Below are 22,308 nucleotides of genomic sequence, written 5' to 3'. Positions count from 1 at the left end.
AGGTTTGTTGGCCTCCCCGGGCTCGGCGGCGGCGGCGGCGCGCCCGGGTTCCGCGGACACCCACCGTGCGCGCTCGCGCTTGGGTGTAACTGGGGCGCCGTCTCCCATCGCCGCGCGCGCCTCGAGAACCAGAGCCTCGAGTGAGGACCACACTGGGCAATTGGGGGCGGCTTTAGTTCTCCCTCAGCATTTTCCGTCAGCGACCATGCAAGAGGCCCTGCTGCTGTTGCCTTCCTTTAGTGTCTCAAACGGAACCTTCCCGACCCTCCCCGAAGCGCCCAGCCTCCCCCTCCAGCACAACGGTGCTGGCCACCTCAGAGGTCTGTGGGATCCGAGGTCGTGTCATTCACCGGGCTTTCCCGGCTCATTCGTGGACAGTAGATTCTACATTATTTTTCTGGACATTTGGATATCAGTTTATTCAGCTTAAAACATGTGACCTTGTCGCCAAAATCATCCATTCTTCCTGGTCTTGAAGGACTGACAAGCCACGATTTAGACGTCCATATTTCTTTAAAATCACAAATGAAAGCACCTTTTAAAAATCAGAATTCCCTAGTCAGTTATGTTGGTGACTGACCAGCACTTGCGTTTGGTGGGAAAGTTTTGGAAGAAGCTTTAAGGAGCTTCTTGGGCCCCTGGTTTTACCGTGGAGAAGGCGCAGGCCGCTCTCGGGACTGGATCTGGACCGGACGTGCAGCCTCCCCATCCACCTGCCTGGGCCACACGCTGCCGGCGTGGTTCCCTGTGGCGCGAGGAGCGTTCCTTGCAGATGAAATGGCAGATCACAGCGCCGCCTGCACATCCAGCCATTCGCCCCACCAGCCCATCCCATTCTCAGTCAAGAAATGCTGGGTATAAAGATGACCAGTTGCCTGGCTCCGCCGGTGCGTGGGAGCAAACCCAGCTACAGCGACGGGAATGGAAGGCACTCCTTTTCCACCGAAGCCAGATTTTCCCACGGCCTCCTGAAGAAGGATGAAGTCAGGTTTTCAATGTTTTCCCAGGTAGACTTGCAGTGGTTTCACAGAAGTAGCCTTCATGTTATAAATTCTAACGAAAAGCTCTCTCCTTGGATTGCTTTTTATCAACTAGTCACCCTCTGGAAGAGACCTTTAGTTTTTGAAAGGTGTTTGGAGTCCGGCCTTACCCAGCGCTGCTGGTTCCCAGCTGCTGAGATGTACCCACAGCACCTCCAGGTCCCAGCAACCCGTCGGTCCTCCCCGATTTCTTTTCACTCCGGCAGCCCAGCGGCGTGCAGCCTGGCTCTACCGAGGAAGACTTGCAAGGTAAGTGACCTGCCTCGTGCAGCTGTGATTTAGATTGTGAGTGTAGGAAAAGCAAGGCAGCGGCCTTTTCTGATTGCCCAGAATCAAGAGAAAGTGACCAGTGAAAACCAAGTGTGAGGAAGAAGAGTCATTCTATGTTGTTGTTGAAGAGAGTTGGCCAGTTGGCCAAACCCAATGATTTCAGTGAAAAATTCCGTTAGGTAACTGAATGATCTGGGTGGGGTGTTCTCATCAAGTTCAATGGTTTCCTCCTTTGTGTGTTATGTGCATCTCAACTGTCTTTTTGTAATGGATTCTCAAGAGGCTACGATATTATCAAGGAGGGACAAGGAATTCTTACCGGGCTCTGCTGATTAAAAAATGAAAAAAAACAACAACAACAACAACAACAAAAAAACAAGTTGACATTCAATTGAATGGAGAGGCAGTTTAGTCAAATCATAAAACTATAAAGAATCTTAACAGGTCTTCTGTTTGGATCCTGTATCTAGGCTACTGTTATATACCCTGCTCGTCCAAAAAGATTATTGTATTTTTTATTTTAAAACATCTCCACAACTGCAGAATTACAGCCTCCTCTGACAACCAATTTAAGTTTAATCAACCGAGATTCTGTACAGTTGACCAAGCTCAGTTCCTTTTACACAGGAAATGAGGCTTGTTCAGAGAGAATGCCTCAGGGGTTACTGGAGACGCACATGTGGGGAGCATAGTAAAAACTTCGGCCAGCTGGTTAATTTTATGGAAGGCAAGGCAGGATTAAACGACATTCACCACACAATTCTTTGAGACGTTTCATACCTGTAATTTACAATAAAAGGACATACAATCCTGTAAATAGATTTGTTAATTATTAGTCTCCTAAAATTATATTTGATCTTATAATTGGGTTTTTACATGATACTCTTTGAAGTTCTGGTCTGTGGTCTGTAATAGAAAAGAATCTAACAACACAAATGATTCTGATACTTTACTTTTCAAAATTATCCCCCTTGGTCATACAAGTCATCTGGGGAAGGTTGTTAGAATACATATTTCTTAGCACAGCTGGAAGGTTCTGATGCCAGAGGTCAGAAATGGGGTGGGAGTTACCCTACATGAGTCAAAGCAAATGATCCTCAAAGCACAAGTTGAAAAACTCCATCCAAAACGGAGAACCGTTTTTCCATTCCAAAATAGCCTTGTATTTCAGAAAATTTAAAGAGTCAAGTAAACATTTAGGAAAAGAGTCCTAGATTCCAGCTGAGAATAGGGACAGAGGCACCATTTCCAGAATCACTCGGAGAGTAGGAGAAGCCTCATCTTCACAAATATCCCCCGAAAGAACCAATAAATCTGAAATTCTGAGGAATTCATACTCCTTTTAAAAGTATAATGTATAATGCAAATAATTCTGGATGTTAGCTAGTAAATCACTTGTTAATGGACTCACTTTAACAGATAATTGTTTTCTTAAATTTTTTAAATATAATTCTTTATTGTTGAAAGTATTACATATGATCTCTTTTTTCCCCCATTGACTCCTCCAGTTGGCCCGCCCCCTCCCCTCTGCCCCAGGCCTTCAGCACCCTATTGTCTGTGTCCATGGGCCATGCATATATGCATACAAGTCTTTGGTTGATTACCTGCCTTCTCTCCCCCCAACCCCCTCTTCCCTCTGAGATTCCGCACTCTATTCCATGCTTCCATGTCTCTGGATCCATTCCGTTCATCAGTTTATTTTGTTACTTAGATTCCACATATGAGTGCAATCATGTGATACTTGTCATTCTCTGACTGACTTATTTCATTTAGCATGATCCTCTCCAGGTCCCTCCATGCTGTCTCAAAGGGTAAAAGATTCATCTTTTTTACTGCTGCATAGTATTCCGTGGTATAAATGTACACAGCTTTTTTATCCACTCATCTACTGATGGGCCCTCGGGCTATTTCCAGACCTTAGCTATTGTAAATTGTGCTACTATGAACATAGCGGTGCATACGTTCTTTCTGATTGGCACTTTGGGTTTCTTAGGGTATATTCCTAGAAGTGGGATTTTTTATTGATTTTAGAGAAAGAGGAACGGGAGAGGAAGAGAGAGAGAGAGAGAAACATTGAATTATAGTTTCACTTATTCATTCATTTGTTGGTTGATTATTGTATGTGCCCTGACTGGGGATCGAACCCACAACCTTGGCATATCAGGACAATGCTCTAACCCCGTGGTCAGCAAACTGCGGCTCGCGAGCCACATGCGACTTTTTGGCCCCTTGAGTGTGGCTCTTCCTAAGCCTTAGGAGTACCCTAATTAAGTTAATAACAATGTACCTACCTATATAGTTTAAGTTTTAAAAATTTGGCTCTCAAAAGAAATTTCAATCGTTGTACTGTTGATATTTGGCTCTGCTGACTAATGAGTTTGCCGACCACTGCTTTGGGCAATCTGAGGGTAGACTCAAAAGTTCTGAGGAGTGGATTTCAAAAAGAGGTGGATGAGCAGCAAGAACCAACAGATTCTTCACTGTGCCACTGCAAACCACCCTCCACCTTTGACCTTGATGTTGATCATTGCTTTTGCTCTTTGCCAAGCATCCTTAAAATGAAAGGCAAATTCTGTAGCTTCCACTTTCTTGGCTGTACAAAGAACTTTATTCCTAGAATAACTGTATATGCTTCTGTTTCTTTTATGGTTACCTTGATTCCTTTTTGGAAGAAGAGGACATTACTAAATTTATTTCTTTGGCCAGGCCAAGAACTTTGAATCAAAGCAGAGTCCTTCTCACTTCTGTGGGGAGATGGATAAAAGCTTAGGTCAGCCTAGCTATCTTTGATTCCTGGCTGTACTCTTTACTAGTTTTGTGACTTTGTGTCTCCATTCTGTCATCTGAAAAATAGGGCCTAATATAGGGAACCTACATTATAATATTGTGAAGATGATTAATGAGTTTTCAAAATAGTCCTAAGTACAATAAGCATTCAATAAAAATTAGCTTAATTTAATCTTAAATATTTTAATGCTTTTAAAGCAGCTTTGTGTTCTTAATTTTCCCTTTTTTCATATCTAAAGAAACCAATATTTCCTATGTTAGAAGATGGTGCTCACTCTTTTAGAGAATCCTGAAACTATTTTAAACATTACCATTACCTTCGCTAGTGTTTTATCACTTTGACTTAGGGGGTTTTTATAGCCAAAACAAAAATTTTTTAATTAATAAATGTGTATTTTTTTTAATATATTTTATTGATTTTTTACAGAGAGGAAGGGAGAGAGATAGAGAGTTAGAAACATCGATGAGAGAGAAAAATCGATCAGCTGCCTCCCGCACATCTCCTACTGGGGATGTGCCCGCAACCCAGGTACATGCCCTTGACCGGAATCGAACCTGGGACCTTTCAGTCCGCAGGCCGACGCTCTATCCACTGAGCCAAACCGGTTTCGGCATAAATGTGTATTTTGATATTCTGGAGAACAATTGTCGATACCAAAACAGCAAAGGCTATTGTGGGGTTTTGGCAGTGAAGAGGAAGAGATGCCCTAAGTTTAAAAGACATGACTTAATGATACTTGTACCCCCACTAGAATTCTGGGGCAGGTTAGTGGAAAAGAGGTGGCCCTTAGAGAAGTCAGTGTGTTTCATACCGTTTAATCATTGAAAACATTTTAATTTTTGCAGAACCACAGAGGGCAGTTAAAAAAAAAACCAAACAATAGTGAGAATTTGAGTAAACCATGGCTAGTGCAAATAAATCTCAGGGTTAATCAGCACATCCTTCCACAAGCACTAGGTGGTGCTATAAATTTAGTTTTGAGATTCAAAGTACTACCTCAGGAAATGGTTGTCTTTATTCCACAAATATTTACTATGTAATGAACAAAATATTAAAAATCTCTGTCCTTGTGAGGATGGTGAGAAGAAAGAAAAATGATAAACATAGTAAGTCATTAGAAGCATAGTATTTTAGAAAGTGGTACATGCTATAGAAAATAGAGCAGGGAAAATGAGATGAGGAGGCAGTTGCAATTTTAAGTAGGCTCACCAGCGCTGAGGCCCTAAGACTTAAGGCTGGAGTGGTCTGGCTTGTTTTCAAGAATTGCATAGAGACCAAGGTGACAGGAGAGGAATGAGCCAGGAGAAGTCTGACTCTGAAGAGGGAGGAAGAAAAGGCTATGTTGTGTAAAACCTTGTGACCTATTGTGAAGACTTTGACTTTTACCTGGTTTTGGATAAAAATACCTTTAATAGAAGTTAAGATTTCAAAAAATGTTGATAAGAACCATAACATTTATTCCCTAGAAACAATGTTATAAATGCCAATCAGGCTCTCCCATTTCATCTACAATGATTAGATTTTTTTTAAAAAATGGAGACAACCCTAAGTGCCCAGGAGTGTTATTCAATAAATTATGGTTCATCCATTTGATGTCTAGCACCAAACAACTGTAGAAGAATGAGATAGAGCTATACATACTGACATAGTGCGTCATAGGGCGAGGATGGGGGTAGGGAGCAGTGAAATACACATCTAGCAGAAAAATACACATCTGACTCCATATGGATAAAAACGTGTCTGTGCGTGTCCACCTATTTATTTGAAGGCATTTAAAAAAGACAGGAAGGAAAGGCACCAAACTGTTAGTAATAGTAATCAGTGGGTGTGGAGTAAAATGGGTAGAATTGGAGGAGACTGTCATATTTAACTCTATTAATGTGGTATTGAATGAATTTTTTTTGAATATGTGTTGATTTTTTTATTTTATTTTTTTTAGAGACAGAGGAAAGGAGAGGGCTAGAGAGGTGAAATGTCTGTTAGAGAGAGACATTGATTGGCTGCCTCCTGCACACCCCCTACTGAGGATCGAGCCTGAAACTCTGGCAGGTGCCCTGACTGGGAATCAAACCAGTGATCTCTAGGTTCATGGGTTGTCACTCAACCACTGAGCTGCACTGGCCAGGCTGACTGGTCCTTTTTTATGTCATTGATCTTCTCACTAAGTTCCTTGAAGTTTCCATTTATATTCCTTAAGCATCGTTATAACCATTGTTTTGAACTCTGTATCTGGTAGTTTGCTTGCTTCCATTTCATTTAGTATTTTTTCTGAAGATTTCTTCTGTTCTTTCATTTGTTTCTTTGTCCTGCATTTTTGCTGCTTCCCTGTGTTTTTTTCTATGTATTAGGTGGAGCTGCTATGTCTCCTGGAATTGGTAGAGTGGCCTTGTGTGATAGGTGTCCTTCAGGGCCCAGTGGCTCAGCCTCACCAATCACTGAGCTAGGCACTCTAGGTGCACTGCTGTGTGGGCTGTGTGCACTGTCCTGTTGTAGTTGAGCCTTCATTGCTGTTGGCATCACTGGGAGGGATTGACTCCCAGGCCAATTGGCTGTGAGGACCAGTTGCAACTACCGCAGAAGAGCTGCTATATAGGAGAGGCTTGCTTCAATGGGGCTTTGGTCCTCTCCAAATCTACCCCTTGAATGTGTTGCTAATGGATGTGGTAGGGCTGTAATCTGACTTGGTCTGAAGATGAACAGTGGATGCACTGGCTCTGGGGACTCTCTGGAGGTGCAAAGTCAGCTACTGCCGGGGCCACCCAGCACGAGCTATAGAGTGATCTGCAAATGGCTGCTACTTCTATTGGCCTTGGAGGTTCCCAGGAGAGACCAAGCTGTGAACCAAGGCAGGTTACTGCTAGTGCCAGGCCTGGGGCCACTTATCGTGAGGTATGGGGCACGCTGATGCCAGCTGCTGCTTGTTTGAGAAATTTTAGGAAAGTCTGAAGCCTGAGCTAGGACAGGCCATTCATATGGAAAAGCCATTGCAAACAGCTTGGGTGAGATTACTAATTGGGTGGAGCAGTGTCTCAGGGAATTATTGGGGCCTGGCAAACAGTCTGGGCCAGGTTGATGGAGACTTGGATATGACGAATGCCTGTTGGTACTGGAGCCAGGAGGTCTCAGCAAAGCAACAATGACCTCTGCCAGCACTTTTGTCTGGGACAAAACTTTCCCCCAATTCTTGCCCTGATGCCAGACAATTTAGTTCCTCCCCATGTGTCCCTGGATCTTTTCAAGCTGCTGCCCAAGCGCTGGAGTTCAGAGGAGTGAGTCTGAGTAAGTCTGTGCACCATCCCTTTAAGAGGAACTGCTTGGGACTCTAGTAGCCTGTGTCATTCAGCCACAATCCCCACTGGTTTTTACAGCCTGAAGTTATGAGACTACTCTTCCTGGCACTGGAATCCTGGCCTCAGATACCTGGTGTGGGGCTAGGACCCCTTGCTCCTCGCAGAGACCTCTGCAGCCAAAACATCCCTTTCTATTAAAAATATGCCACACGTAGGTGTCAGACCAACCCATTCTATGACTCTGCCCCTTCTATCAGTTTCAGTGTGGCTTCTTCTGTAATTCTGTAGTTGTAGGACTTCCATTCAGCCTGATTTCAGGCAGTTCTGAATGATGGTGGTTCTGTGGTTTAGTTGTAATTTTGATGTGGTTGTGGGAGGATGCGAGTATCATGTTTACCAATGTCGCCATCTTGACAGGAAGCCACAAATCATTGCATGTCAATTTTAAAAATCAAGGGCCTGCTATGTGCAAAGCACCATATTTTACTGAAGACCATTTTAACTGATTTGAAAATATAAAAATATGAAACTGTGCTCTTGAGATTTGTGAATAAAGCCTGAAAGGTTTCTAAATGTTACAAATAAAGTGAACCTTTATTTAATATCTCCTATGTGACAGGCACTGTGAGAGGTGCTGGGAAAGATAGAAGAGTGTATGAAACAGCCCGCACTCTTCTAAACCTTGTAATCACTGGGAAAGATACCTTGTGTCACAACTAACAACAATGGAACAACAGAGTCCTACAGATGTGAATTGTTTAACAGGACTTAGGATTTTTACATTTCAAGCCAGATTTTTAAAGTGAATCTGCATCTCACTTTTATTAAATTTTCATTACAGAATGCCATAATGTTTTCTAATTTGTGGATTACCCTGGAGTGATATATAACTGGTTCATAGAAAACTAGGAGTACCTTCACACACAGAGCTAGAGGGGAGGGAGGTTGGAGGAATGGGTGAAAAAGGTGAAGAGATTAAGAAGTATAAATTGGTAGTTACAAATAATCACAGGGATATAAAGTACAGCAAAGGGTATATAGTCAATAATCTATATATATAAAAGCCTAAGCAACCAGAATGACCAGAACAACTGGTCTGTATGATGTGCACTGACCATCAGGGGCAGACGCTCAACACAGGAGCTGCCCCCTGGTGATCAGTGCGCTCCCACTGCCAACCTCCCCTAGCCGGCCAACCTACCACATTCTCTCCCCCCAGTCACCAGGCCCCGATCACCTGGTCGGGGCGGGGCCCCAGGCTTGGATGGGAACTGGGGGTGGCTGACGGCTGACGGCTGACGTGGCCCCTTTCCCAGGGGGGTCGAGGGCTGGCACCTTCCATGGGGCCAGCAGTCAACCTCCCACGCCCCGTCCCTTCCCCCAGCCAGCAGGCCTCAGTCAGCCTGCTGCCCACCCGTCTCGGTGGCAGCAGGGCAGCAAGCAAAGGAGGAGTGAAGGAGGAGGGAATGGAGGAGGAGGGAACTGCGTGGTGGCGGGGCACCAACAATGGCGGAGTTGGCATCTGGCATCCATTCCTTCCACGCCCAGCCCAGTGACCGTCGCCTCCTCTCCAGCCTGGTCCTGATTGACCTAGCTCTGATCGGCCATGGTCGCCAGCCAGGCCTAGGGACCCCACTCATGCACAAATATTGTGCACCAGGTCTCTAGTCTATAATAATAAAAGCGTAATATGCAAATCGACCAAACAACTGAACAGCAGAATGACCATATGGATGACCTTCCAGACGACCACACTATGACACACACTGGCACCAGGCCAGCCAAGGTGGGTGCGATGCGATTGGTCGGGGGACCCCGCCATCACCCCACAATCACCCTGCAGAGGGAGGCCCAGGCCACCCTCTGTGGGGCAATCGATTGGGGGTCAGGGGGTGTGCTCCACAATCGCCCCAAAGAGGGAGGCCCAGGCTACCCAGCCGGTGGCACTGCGGCGGGAGGGCAGGGCTTCCCTCTGCGGGGCGATCGATCTGGGGGCCCCGCGATCAATCACCCCACAGAGGGAGGCCCAGGCCACCAGCCAGTGACGCTGTGGCAGGTGTGTGGGGCTGCCCAGTGATCATCCAGCAGAGGGAGGCCTAGTCCAGCCAAGCCTGTCACTTGCAGAGGGAGGCAACCAGTTGAAGGGGGCGGGGGGGAGTGCTGCACAGATGGCAAGCAGTGGCAGGGGCAGGGCCAGCTGCCGGCAGCCAGGGGAAGGAAAGCCCGGATAGGTCCTGATCGCCCGCCAGGCCTAAGGACCATACCCCGGGGGGGTCCTGGATTTGCGAGAGGGCGCAGGCCCAGGCTGAGGGGACCCGCCCCCCCCCCCTCCCCCCCTGCCACACGAAATTTTGTGCACCGGGCCTCTAGTATTGTAATTAACCATGGTATGGTGCCCGGGAGGGGACTGGAACTTATCAGGGGGAAAAACTGTAAAGTATTTTAAATGTTCTAACCCCCTATGTTGTACACCCCGAAAACCCGGAAATTTAATACAAAAAAAATATTTGGGGGGGGAACTTTTATTTGAAAAATAAAAACATTTTTTTTTAAAACATTTTGGGAACAATAGTAAAACCCCCCAGCAGTTTCACTTGTGTTGGCCACAATTTGTAGAAAGGCTTTCTTCCCTAATCCCCTCCATTCCTCCCATTTGTTTGGTCCCTCACTCATTTAACAAATACTTATTAAATATCTACTTTGACATTGTCTAGGAGACACTGAATGTATACAGTAAAAAATAAACTTTTATTTTCAAAAACACATTTAACATTTAAAAATACTGACAGTCTCAAATAGGACAGTGTAATTCCTATGTAAAAATAAAGTACAAGTGTCATTAGAGCTTTGCTTATTGCATTTCTATCTTATGCTCACAGATTGTGAGCATAATAATTATATGGCTGATTTATTTTAAAAAATCTCTGCCAAAACACCTAAGACAGTGGGCATTTTTCCTGATGTTAATGATTTGGGATTTAATTGTAATACACAATTAGAAAATAAATGATAAAAACCTGGGTGGATTTAGAAGTTATAAAACAAAACATAAACCTCTAAATTTTTACTTATACATGTAGATGTTTATAATACAGACTGTACAATTTTATGATTCCTCAAATATCTTCATTGTCAATTGTCAAACTTTTGTTTCTCATATCAAAATAACTGTTAAAAGTTATTGAGGATAAATCATTTGCGAGGTTTCACAACCTTTTTCTTAACTGATCAGTACACTTTATATCATGAGATCATTGGTGAGGATATTACAGTGGTTGTTATTTGATAATGTCTATAAAATAGGGAATTTCCAAACAGAAAATCCAAGTCAAGACTCTGCCACTTGCTAGCTGATGACTTCTATAAATTACAACTGAACTCTCAGTTTCTGTTTTCTCAGCTACATATAGTGGAGGATTTGTGAAAGGATTAAATACATATCTGTTAAAATGCTTTAGAAGCTATAAAGCAATATAGATAAGTAACATTTATTAGAAACCGACTGTATATATTATATTAATGGTGAAACACTGTTCTCATGTGAGGAACAAAAGAACGGTGTCCGTTTTCATCATCACTGTTTTCAACATTTTTCTATACTTGTAGACCAGCATTGCCCAACTGAACTTTCTGCAGTGATGGAAATGTTCTCTGTCTATGCTGGCCACATGTGGGCTAACTAAATTTAAATAAATTTAAGGTTTAGTTCCTCAGTTGCACTAGCCACATTTCAAGTGCTCATTAGCCACAGGTGACCTGTGGCTATCATATTAGGTAGTGCAGATATAGAACATTTCCATTATCTTAGAAAACTCCATTGCATGAGAAGTTCTGTTGGTCTGCAATTATAGATTAACTAGAGGCCCAATGCACAAAATTTGCGCAAAGGGCTCAGCCCTCGCAAGCCACAGTGGCTGCCTCGGCCCTTGCAGCCCCGGCTTTGTCCGGAAGGTTGTCCAGAAGGACGTCTGAAGGTTGTTCAGCTGTCCAGTCTAATTAGCATATTACGCTTTTATTATTATAGATGTTTAATGTTAATCACATATCTATCCATCCATCCATCTTATTTATTTATTTATTTATTTATTTATTTACTTATTAAATATATTTTATTGATATTTTACAGAGAGGAAGGGAGAGGGATAGAGAGTTAGAAACATTGATGAGAGAGAAACATCGATCAGCTGCCTCCTGCACACCCCCTACTGGGATGTGCCTGCAACCAAGGTACATGCCCTTGTCCGGAATCGAACCTGGGACCCTTGAGTCCGCAGGCTGATGCTCTATCCACAAGCCAAACCGGTTAGGGCTGTCTTATTTATTTTTTATTTTAAAGTTGCAGACATCAACAACTTTTCCCTTAAGCTCATCAGCATGCATATCATTAACTATAATTCAATACTTGCTTATACTTTAATAGATAAAATTTTACATACAGTGAAGAGTACCAATCAATGAGAATTGACAAATCTATACATCTGTGTAATCCAAACTCCAGCAAGATATAAAATATTACCATTACCCCCCAAGTCTCCTCATTCTTCCCATTTAGTCTCCACCTCCATTCACACCTTTTGATTTTTTCAATATAAACTCGTTTTGTGTATTTTAGAACATTACATAAATGACATTATACTTTTTAATGAATTTATTTTATAGATTCTTAAGATTTTTCTATGTAAACAATCATGTCATTTGTGAATAGAGACAGTTTACTTCCATTCTAATCTATATGACTTTTATTTCTTTTCCTTGCCTCATTGCACTGCCTTAGATCCAATATAATGTTAAATAGAAATGCTTAAAGTAAACATCCTTGCCTTGTAACTAATCCTAGGGAGAAAGCATTCAATATTTCACTATTAAATATATGTTACCTGATTATTTCTATGGATGCCCTTTATCAAATTAAGGAAGTTACTTCTAATCCTAATTTGTTGAAAGATTTTTTTAAGTCATGAATATTTTCCTGCATCTGTTAATGTGATCACAGCTTTTTTTCTGTCAATGTGATGGATGACATTGATTGATTTTTAAATATTAAACTTGCCTTTCTGGGAAAAGCCCCACTTACTCATAATACATTATCCTCTGTGTATGTTTCTACACTCAATTTGCTAACGTTTTAAGGAATAAAAAAAGTCTGTGTTCTTAAAGGATATTTATGTATAATTTGTTATCAGGGTTATTCAGGCGTTATAAAACAAATTTAGAAAGCCATTCCATTTTCTGAAAGTTTGTATAAGACTGGTATTGTTTAAGACTGCTCTTTAAATATTTGATGAATTTCATTAGTGAACTTGGGAAAGAATTTGATAATCAATTTTGTTTCTTTTTTTTTTTAATCCTCACCGAGGATATTTTTTCCATTGATTTTCAGACAGAGTAGAAGTGAGGGAGAGGGCGGGCGGAGAGAGGGAGAGAAACATCCACATGAGAGAGACTCATTGATTTCTTGCCTCCCACACACACCCCAGGGATAGAACCAGCAACCGAGGTATGTGCCCTTGACCAGGAATTGAACCCACGACCCTTCGATCCACGGGCCTATGTTCTAACCAGTGAGCCAAACTGGCCAGGGCCAATATTTTCTGTTGTATCTTATCTTAGTTTTGGTAATCATAGCTTTTAAAGATACTTATTTTATGCAAGTTATTGAATTTATTGGTATAAAGTTGTTCATAATCCTTTATCTATTTAATGTCTGTGGTCTCTGTAATGGTAACACCTCTTTATTCCTAATATTGGTAATTTGTGTTCTTTTGTTCTTGATCAATCTGTCTCCAGGTTTATTAACCTTGATTAGAAGTTTAGAACTTTCAGCCCTACTTCCTAACCTCAGGGGAGGTGAGATAGAGATTGAGGTCAATCACCAATAGCCAATAATTTAAACAATGATGCTTACGTAATGAAACCTCCACAAAACTGGGTTCAAAGAGCTTCCTGATTGCTGAACACATTGAAGTGCTAGGAGGGTAGGATGGTGGCTCAGAGAGCTTCCTTCCCCCATACCTTGCCCTATGCATCTCTTCTATTTGACTGTTTCTGAGTTATCCTTTATAATAAAACAGGAAACATAAGTAAAGTGCCTCCTGAGTTTTGGGAGCCATTCTAGCACATAACTGAACCTGAGGAGGGCTCATGGAAACCCTGGATTTATGGCCAGTTGGTCAGAAGTACAAGTGGCCACCTAGGATTTGTGACTGGTTTCTGAAGTGCATGCAGTTTTGTGGGACTGAACCTGTGGGGTTTGTGTTAACTCCTGGTAGTTAGTGTCAGAATTGAATTGAATTGTAGGGCACCCAGTTGTTTGCAGAGAATTGGAGAATTATTTGGAATGGAAAACCCATATACATTTCATGTCAGAAGTTTTGTGAGTAAAACCTGCTCAGACACCCTGGTCAGTGTGCTAAGTGGTTAGAGCATTGCATTGAAGGGTTCATTTCCCAGTCAGAGCACATACCTGGTGGGAGGCAACCAATCAATGTGTCTCCCACATCTCTCTCTCTCTCTCTCTCTCTCTCTCCCTCTCCCTCTCCCTCCCTCTCCCTCTTCATCGCCCTCTCCCTCTCCCCCTACTCCTCCCCCTACTCCTCTCCCTCCCTCCCTCCCTTTCACTCTCACTAAAAATCAATGGAAAAAATATTCTCGGGTTAGGATTAAGAGGGAAAAAAAAAACTGCTCAGACTATCCTGTCAGTCCCAGCTTAAAATGCTACCCTGGCTTCCCCTTGCACTTGAATTCATTACCATGATTTTTATAAAAGCCATCCATTATCGAGCCCAGCCTGGTTCTCCAAATAATAGCATCTGGTACCACTCACTTCCCTTTGGCTATTGCCTTTTCTTTCTCAAATATTCCAGTGCTTTTCAGCTGCAAAACCTTTGTACTTGCTGTTTCCTAAACTGAATGTTCTTTCTCAATATCTTGGCATGCTGACTTTCTCTCATCCTCACCATCAGCTAAGATGTTACCTCCTTAGGGAGGCCTGCCCAACTGTTCTACTTAAAGACCCTCTCCCTACCTACCTATCCACCCACCCCTGTTAAGTTTCATCACCATCACCTTGTTTATTCCTTTTAATGAGTTTATCACTCTCTGAGTACCTTGTATTGTTCAACACTGATCTCTAGTACTTAGAATTGTATCTGGCACATATTAAGTGCTCTATAAAAATCTGTTGAGTGAATACTTTTACATATGAGAAAACTTTTACCCCCATTTTCAGAGAAATTCTTTCCTACCTTTGATTTTTATCAACTCATCCTATCTAATAATAGACAAACATGGTAATTGACCATACCTTCACTACACCTCCCATTGGCTAATCGGCGTGATATGCAAATTAACCACCAACAAAGATGGCGGTTAATTTGCAAATTGGCGGCTGGGAGCGAAGACTGAAGACAATGTGGAAGGGAAGCGCTACAGAAGGGAGCAAAGTAGAGGCAGCGGAGACAGGAACAGAGCCAAGGCTGCGGAGGCGGGAGGAGGGAGGGGAAACCCAGCCGCAGCGGCTGGGAGCAGGAGAAAAAAACCCAGCCACAGCGGCTGGGAGCAGGAGCGAAACCCACCTCAGCAGGTTTCGCTCCCTTCTCTGCTTTGCTCCAGCCACAGGAAGCCCTATTTATTCTTGCAGGAATCTTCCTGCAACGGGCCTCTAGTCTATATATAAACTGGTATTATGTAAATCCAGATAAAATCAACTCAAGACAAATAAAAATATCGGAATGTCCTCTTGATAAAGAAGAAATTGGGGACTGGAGTGACTCCAGCATGTGCTATAACATCCTTTCAACTTGCACCTCTGAGGCACTACTCCATGGGGGGCACTACTCAGAGTTTCAGCGAGGCTTTTTCCCACCTTATGCACTGCTGATCCAGCTTACCGGGCTCACCTGCTTTTTTTTTTTCATTCTTCTAATTAATGTATGAATTTATTTATTTATATACTATTGTTCGTTACCTCTCTTTCCACCTCTACCTCACCCAGCACCATGGTGAGCTTCATGAGGGCATGAATCCTATTCTATTTATTCTGGTACTGAGTAGGTATTCAACCAATTGTCGAATGAGTGGATGAATGAATGAATGTTTCAGAGGAGAGAAAGGAATCTGGGAAGGGCATGAAGTCTCTCTTGCTCCAAGTCTTCCCAGATTAAGTTCACCCCCATTTTCGTACAGCCTATCTACTATAGGTAAAACCTCCACGCGGTATAAAGTTTACTAGTTTATTCATTCTTGAAAGGTTCAAGTCAGTGGTGCCGGACAGGCTAAGAAGCCTTCTCAGATGGCGAATAAAGAAAAATTGAATTTATTAAAGGAAAAGTGTTGGTTAATGGAGATATCCAAAGGGAAGTGGTACATAGCACTGAGCCAAAGGGTATTGGGTCCATGACGGCAGCAAAAATATACTTAGGACAGTGAAACAAGGAAGGTCATAAAAGAAGCAACAGGGAAGCTTAGCCTGGGCTGCTTGGACTCACTGAAAAGTCAGAGAAAAGGGGGCCTTGGAGACAGGGTCAGGAAGGTAGCCTGGGACGAGCTGCTGCTGTCGATTGCTCTCCTGGTTGCAAGTATCATGGGCTCCCTTAGAGGTTAGGAGATGCGTGCCTGTGGGGGAAGAAGAGAGGGATAGGAGAGTGCCCACTGGGTCCTTTGTCCTGAGCATTAATCTCTCTCTTGCAGGTGGAAATCTTAGGGGAGGTCTCAGGGAGTATCTCAATAGAATATTCATCAGCTCTCCAGGTGTGCTCTTCAGGGTCGTGGTCTCCACTGTTTGGTCTGTGCCAGGGCAGGGGGTCATTTCACAGTCAATGAGTGGGTTCTGAGGTCAACCATGGTGTCACTTGTCTGGTTTTGCTACATTTCTGGGCCTGGAGCTGAAATACAACTGAAGCCTAGATGTTGTGTTATGGAGAAAAAGGTCAGGGGGTCTAAACTTCATGACCAAGGATATGTGAGGGGAAGATGTTACCTTGGAGCAAAGTTCTTGTTTTGTCCCTTGTTAGGCATTGGGCTTTCTGTACTTGGCCCATGGTCCTTGCTCTGCTCACATCTGTCTAGCAGTTGTCAGCATGGCTTTACTTGTGTATCTACACACCATCTTACATGTGCCTGTTGATGTTTTGTATGTGAATCTTTTGTTCACTCTAGAGCTTGCATAGGAGAATTTAGCGTAATGTTTATGACATCATGAGGGGATAAAATCTGATGAGGTTGAGTTCCATCCTGTAAAGGCTATTTCCTCTATGAGCAGACTATTTTTCCTGAAGAAAAGTCCAGGAGTTGTTTAAAAGCATGATAAAGCTGGCCATCAGGAAGGGACTGGGAGAAGAGCTACAGCAGAGCACAGAACTAAAAGTACCGTACTTTTTGAAGGGAGCGGCCACTTCAAAATCTTCCCAACTAGCAGCTATATTCTTCTCTTAATTTCAGTTTTTCTTAAGATTACAAATTTAAAACATTCTGTTCTTGGTTATTTTTCACAAACCTATTGTCTTCATGGAAACCCCCCAATCCCTCAGAGGGAAATTTTTCTTTAAAAAAATACAGTACACTATGTTCTTTTCTTTGAAATAACTATGGTGAGAGAAATCCTTCCCTTTAAGTTGAAGCCATGCTTTTAAATTGCTTGGAGATAGTTACATATGAATCTTTATATAAATTTCTATCTCTCGAATTTAAAACAAAAGATGAAAGAAGGGAATTTTCTCATTAATTATTTAAAATACTTGGTGCAACTGTTTCTTATGAATTAATTCCGGCACTTGGAAGACAATTACACTCAGCGTTAATAACATTGCCAACCTTTTCCAGTATGCTGCACTCCAAATACTATTGTGTTTTCATTGACAACATTTACTATTACATATGCATATGAAAAACAGGAATTTTCATCAGAATTACCGTAATAGCATTAAGAGATTATTACTTTTTCCAATTTCTTTGGAAGGAAATTCACTTAAATTAGATTATTTATTACTTGACTGCTTTCCTATCTCGCCTGTATGTTTAGGTAACTGGAGTCCATGAAAGTATGAACTTCAGAATAAAAGCATGATTTTATGCATTAATGGTTTCAAATAAAAGAGGAGTGCTAGTTTGTGCATCACTTCTTTTGAGAAAGTTAAGTCTGTGTTCTGCTTAGGAGAGATAACACATTTTGTCCCTGTAGGTGGCCCCCCTGGTGTAGCCATTAGTTGCTAATTACTTTGCAAACAAATAAACAATTAACTCCTCAAGCTGCTGACCGGGTGTTCATTGACTTGCTAAAACTTTCTAAGACAGGATTTTAATTAGTGACATTCTAAATCCAGCCCCCTTGTCAGCAGAGCCCTAACGTGACCTGCAGGAAGATCACCGCCCTGTATGTGTGGGGCAGAGCCAGCCAAGAGGTGCACAGAGGCCAGAGCTGCCGACCTGTGCAGCCCACGGGAGGATGTCTCCTAGCCTTCAGGAGGGCGCTCGGCTTGGGGAAAGCAAACCCTCGCCCTGCTCCTTTTCAATTGAGAGCATTTTAGGACTGGACCAGAAGAAAGACAGTGTTCCATCCATGAAACCCCACCGGCCTTGGGCAGACACCTGCAGCTCCTCAGGTATGCTTAATTTTTAAACTCTTTTATTTCTCTTGCACTGTTTAATCTGGCCTTTAATTTTATATTGCCTAGAGTTAAAAAGAAACTGCAGTTTCATCCAGTTACATAACTAAAGTATCTAGGACTTTTAATATCTCCAGCTGAGTCCTATGGGAAATAAAAAGACTATCAGCCTTGAATCCAGTGGGTATAGTGTTCACTCACAGGAAAGGCCACGCACCTGCAGATCTCTGTGTTTATTTGACACATCAGATATTCTAAGTCTTTTTTCACTGAAAAATAAGTGGCATTCAGAGACCAAAAGGTCCTCTATCACCAAGGCAGGATCTTCATTTTGATTTGCTTTTTGGTTTTGGTTGATGAGAGGTCAAGTCTCTTGTGAAACGCAGAAGAATGTCACTAGAAAAATTAAAGTCAAGTTCCTGAAATTCTTATAGAACTTTGTTGAATGTAGGATTGGACTTCTAAGATGGGGTTTATTTTTCTGTTTTTAGAGAAAGATGTGAACCTATATCTACATGTCCCAAGCCTTCCAAATGGGATTTTGTTCTCTTGTACTGTGGATCACCCAGTGCCAGAAGAAAAAGTTATGAAATATGAAAGTTACTTTTCAACCTCAGAAAGACTGTCTTTGAAAAGAGAGTTGAGTTGGTATAGAGGCAGAAGACCAAGAACTGCTTTTACTCAAAACCAGGTGGGAAGTTTTTTCAACTAATAATAATACAAAGACTTAAATTGACACCCTGTTGAGCAAAAGCCCATTCACTTTGGGATTTCAATTTAGGCGTTATTAATAAAATAACAGAATGTATCATTTTTAACAGTTTGTGGGTAGTCATTTTTTTAAAAAGACATACAAAATAATTGTCGAAGATTTAAATGAAATTATTTTGCTATACAAATTAAAGTCCATTTTATAATGACATTCCAAGAAGCAACATTTTAAATAACTATTTCCTTATTCTTAGATTGAAGTGTTGGAAAATGTCTTTAGAGTAAACTGCTATCCTGGCATTGATATCAGAGAAGACTTAGCTCGAAAATTGAATCTAGAGGAAGACAGAATCCAGGTAATTTTCAAATTTAGTTGTTATTCCTGATGATTGAAATGTTAAGAATAATGAAATAATGTTTCTGAGATCTATTTTATTTCTTCTTAATTTTAGATATGGTTCCAAAATCGGCGTGCCAAACTGAGGAGGTCTCACAGAGAATCACAGTTTCTAATGGTGAAGAAAAACTTCAACACAAATCTCTTGGAATAGATAGAAAACTAAACTTGTGAAGTTATCTTCCAATTGCAGAACACGAAGAACCAATGGAAATATCAAGTTTTTTAAATGTGATGTTTTCTTTTCTGCATTTAATCTGAACATTGTCACTTTCTGAAAATATATTGTAAATAATTACTATATCATGGTACCTGTTATACTTGGGCATTTTTAAATATAATAAAGGCCTTTTCTATATATTTTAATAAACATTTTCAGAAACAGCCAGCTATTTTTTCAGTGAGCAAATTTAATGTAATAAATTAGTTTGCTAAAATCAGTAAACTCGTGACTAAGTGGCTCCACAAACTGAATTCTGTACATTTACAAAATAATTCAAGTAAAATCATCTGGAGAATGGCACAAAGGTGTGACTTGTTTCAATTAGTTTCCTTCAAATGCATTTTGAAGCGTGTTTATGCTTTAATGATCAAATATGATTTATTCATAAATCTTATTTTCTCTTGATTTCTGGCATGAATCAGTGAAAATTTTTCACCATATAGCAATACAAATCCTTATAGAATGCCAGTTTCAGTTTTTTAAAAAAGCAAAGTCATTATACCAAAGTAGAAATATAAAAGTATCAGTTGTCATATTCATACCATTGCACAAAAGAATTGAGCTGCAAGTAAATGCAAATTTTAAAATATTTTTCTAATTCATGTAATGCTGTACTTTAATTTCATTCCTTAAAGTGATAATGAACATGTGGCTTATATCTATTTCTAGTGTAGTGATTTCCAATTGGCTGTATATTTTGTTACAAGTAATATGTTGACTGAGAAGGTGGGATAAGGCCTGCCTTGCGTATGTACTCTGACATACTTGTTGGAAATAATCAGGGCGCTTTCTGAGACAAAAACTATGTATTTTCTTTGCATTTGCCATTGTACCTGTCAATTAAAGATGCAAATAGGATTAAATAGCATCCCAAGAAAGGAGTCTTACCACTGAAAATCTGGGTATTTGTTTTCCACTTAATTAATGGAAGGCCAAAGTGGGTGTTCTTTTTGAAATGTTAGCTTGAGGGCTCTGACTTTGTCTCCTAAAAGCCTATTTCAACTTTGCCCCTTTGAATTGAATTCTTCCTTGTTTCCCTTTTCTTTCTTTCCTATTCCTCTGTCCTTTTCTGTCCCAGTGATAACCAAAGTAGAAGATTCTTATTGAACTTTTTTCTTTTTCTCCTATTGCATGAGAAAGATTAGAGGGAGTTTGCACATTATTGCTGAGGAAAACTAGCATGACTCAGATTTTGAAGCTCTTAAAAATCATTTACCGAGAGCACATTTGGGGATAGAGAGCTCTGTGTCTCAACAACTGGTCAGCAATGAGCTGCCTTATTCTGTTCCACTGTTGTTGAGATGGGGAGGGAGGAGGTCAGAAGGGCCCCAAGGGCAGTAACTGGGAGACCAGAGGCACCAAAGGTTCTCCAAGGAAGACTCCACTGCCAGACGGCCATTTTTCCAGTGTATAAAGAACTGCTTTCATTAATATAAGATATGAAGCACTATTTTTTTCCAAATATATTTTATTGATTTTTTACAGAGAGGAAGGGAGAGGGATAGAGAGTCAGAAACATCGATGAGAGAGAAACACCGATCAGCTGCCTCCCACACACTCCCCACTGGGGATGTGCCCGCAACCAAGGCACAAGCCCTTGACCGGAATCAAACCCAGGACCCTTGAGTCCGTAGGCTGACGCTCTATCCACTGAGCCAAAATGGTCAGGGCACTATTTTTTTTTAAATGAATGTAATACTTTATAAATGAAAGTATTACATATGTCCAATTTTTCCCCCCATTGACCCCCTCCAGCCCGCCCCTGCCCTCCCCCCTATCACCAGGCCCTCACCACTCCATTGTCTGTGTCCATGGGCCATGCATATATGCATACAAGGTCCTTAGTTGATTACCTCCCACCCATCCACCCTCTCCCACCCTTCCTCCAAGATTCCTCACTTTGTTCCACGCTTCCATGTCTCTGGATCCACTCCATTTGTCAGTTTATTTTGTTACTTATATTCCACGTATGAGTGAGATCATGTGATACTTGGGCTGTTTCCAGATCTTAGCTATTATCAATTGTGCTGCTATAAACATAGGGGTGCATACATTCTTTCTGATTGGTATTTCGGGTTTCTAGAAGTGGGATCATTGGGTCAAATGACAGTTCCATATTTAATTTTTTTAAGAAACTCCATACTGTTTTCCATAACTGCTGCACCAGTCTGCATTCCCACCAGCACTGCACTAGGGTTCCCTTTTATCCACATCCTGGCCAGCTCTTGTCATTTGTTGATTTGTTGATGGTAGCCATTCTGACAGGTGTGACGTGATATACCTCATTGTCGTTTTAATTTGCATCTCTCTGATGAACAGTGACTTTGAGCATTTTTTCATATGTCTCTTGGCCATCTGTATGTCCTCTTTGGAAAAGTGTCTATTTAGGTCCTTTGCCTATTTTTTAATTGGATTGTTTGTCTTCCTTCGGTTATGAGTTCCTTATATATTTTGGATATTAACTCTATCAGACATATCATTGCCAAATATGTTCTCCCTTTTTGTTTTGTTGATGGTTTCTTTTGCTGTGCAGAGGCTTTTTATTTCGATATAGTCCCATTTATTTTCTCCTTAGTTTCCCTTGCCCTAGGAGATGTGTCAACAAGCATTGCTATGAGAGATGTCTGAGATTTTGCTGCCTATGTTTTCTTCTAGGTTTTTTATAGTTTCACGACTTACACTTAAGTCTTTTATCCATTTTGAGTTTATTCTTGTGTATGGTGTAAGTTGGTGGTCTAGTTTCATTTTTTTTTTTTTTGCATGTATCTGTCCAATTTTCCCAACACCATTTATTGAAGACACTGTCTTGATTCCATTGTATGCTCTTGCCTCCTTTGTCAAATATTAATTGAGTGTAATGGCTTGGGTCGATTTCTGGGTTTTCTGTTCTGTTCCACTGACCTGTATGCCTTGTGCCAGTACCTGGCTGTTTTGATTTCAGTGACTTTATAGTATAACCTTATATCTGATATGTTGATCCCTCTAACT

General features: G+C 41.5%; 1 protein-coding gene across 2 annotated transcripts; it reads left to right on the top strand.

The window, feature by feature from the left end:
• Window positions 1-102: 102 nt before the first annotated feature.
• Window positions 103-20,196, top strand: HESX1 (HESX homeobox 1). Of its 2 annotated transcripts, XM_023755718.1 has the most exons (5): window positions 103-1,289; window positions 17,723-17,986; window positions 18,481-18,680; window positions 18,955-19,056; window positions 19,153-20,196. In XM_023755718.1, the coding sequence occupies exons 2-5, from the start codon at window positions 17,830-17,832 to the stop codon at window positions 19,249-19,251; spliced, it is 558 nt and encodes a 185-aa protein (XP_023611486.1). In that variant the 5' UTR covers window positions 103-1,289; window positions 17,723-17,829; the 3' UTR covers window positions 19,252-20,196. The 2 variants fall into 2 exon arrangements, with proteins under 2 accessions (XP_023611486.1, XP_006090928.1); XM_006090866.3 differs by lacking the exon at window positions 103-1,289 and having other exon boundaries at window positions 17,379-17,986; window positions 19,153-19,537.
• The last annotated feature ends 2,112 nt before the right edge of the window (window positions 20,197-22,308 follow it).

Source organism: Myotis lucifugus, unplaced genomic scaffold, assembly GCF_000147115.1.
Source record: "Myotis lucifugus unplaced genomic scaffold, Myoluc2.0 scaffold_83, whole genome shotgun sequence".
In the NCBI taxonomy this organism is placed as follows: Eukaryota; Metazoa; Chordata; class Mammalia; order Chiroptera; family Vespertilionidae; genus Myotis; species Myotis lucifugus.
This window is presented reverse-complemented; position numbering and strand designations above follow the sequence as displayed.

Bases quoted from the DNA above. Each gene is read 5' to 3' on its own strand.
- HESX1 (XM_023755718.1), top strand. From the start codon at position 17,830: ATGTCTCCTAGCCTTCAGGAGGGCGCTCGGCTTGGGGAAAGCAAACCC. The intron at 18,681-18,954 runs GTGGGAAGTTTT...CCTTATTCTTAG, and splicing joins CTGCTTTTACTCAAAACCAG to ATTGAAGTGTTGGAAAATGT. The intron at 19,057-19,152 runs GTAATTTTCAAA...TCTTAATTTTAG, and splicing joins TAGAGGAAGACAGAATCCAG to ATATGGTTCCAAAATCGGCG.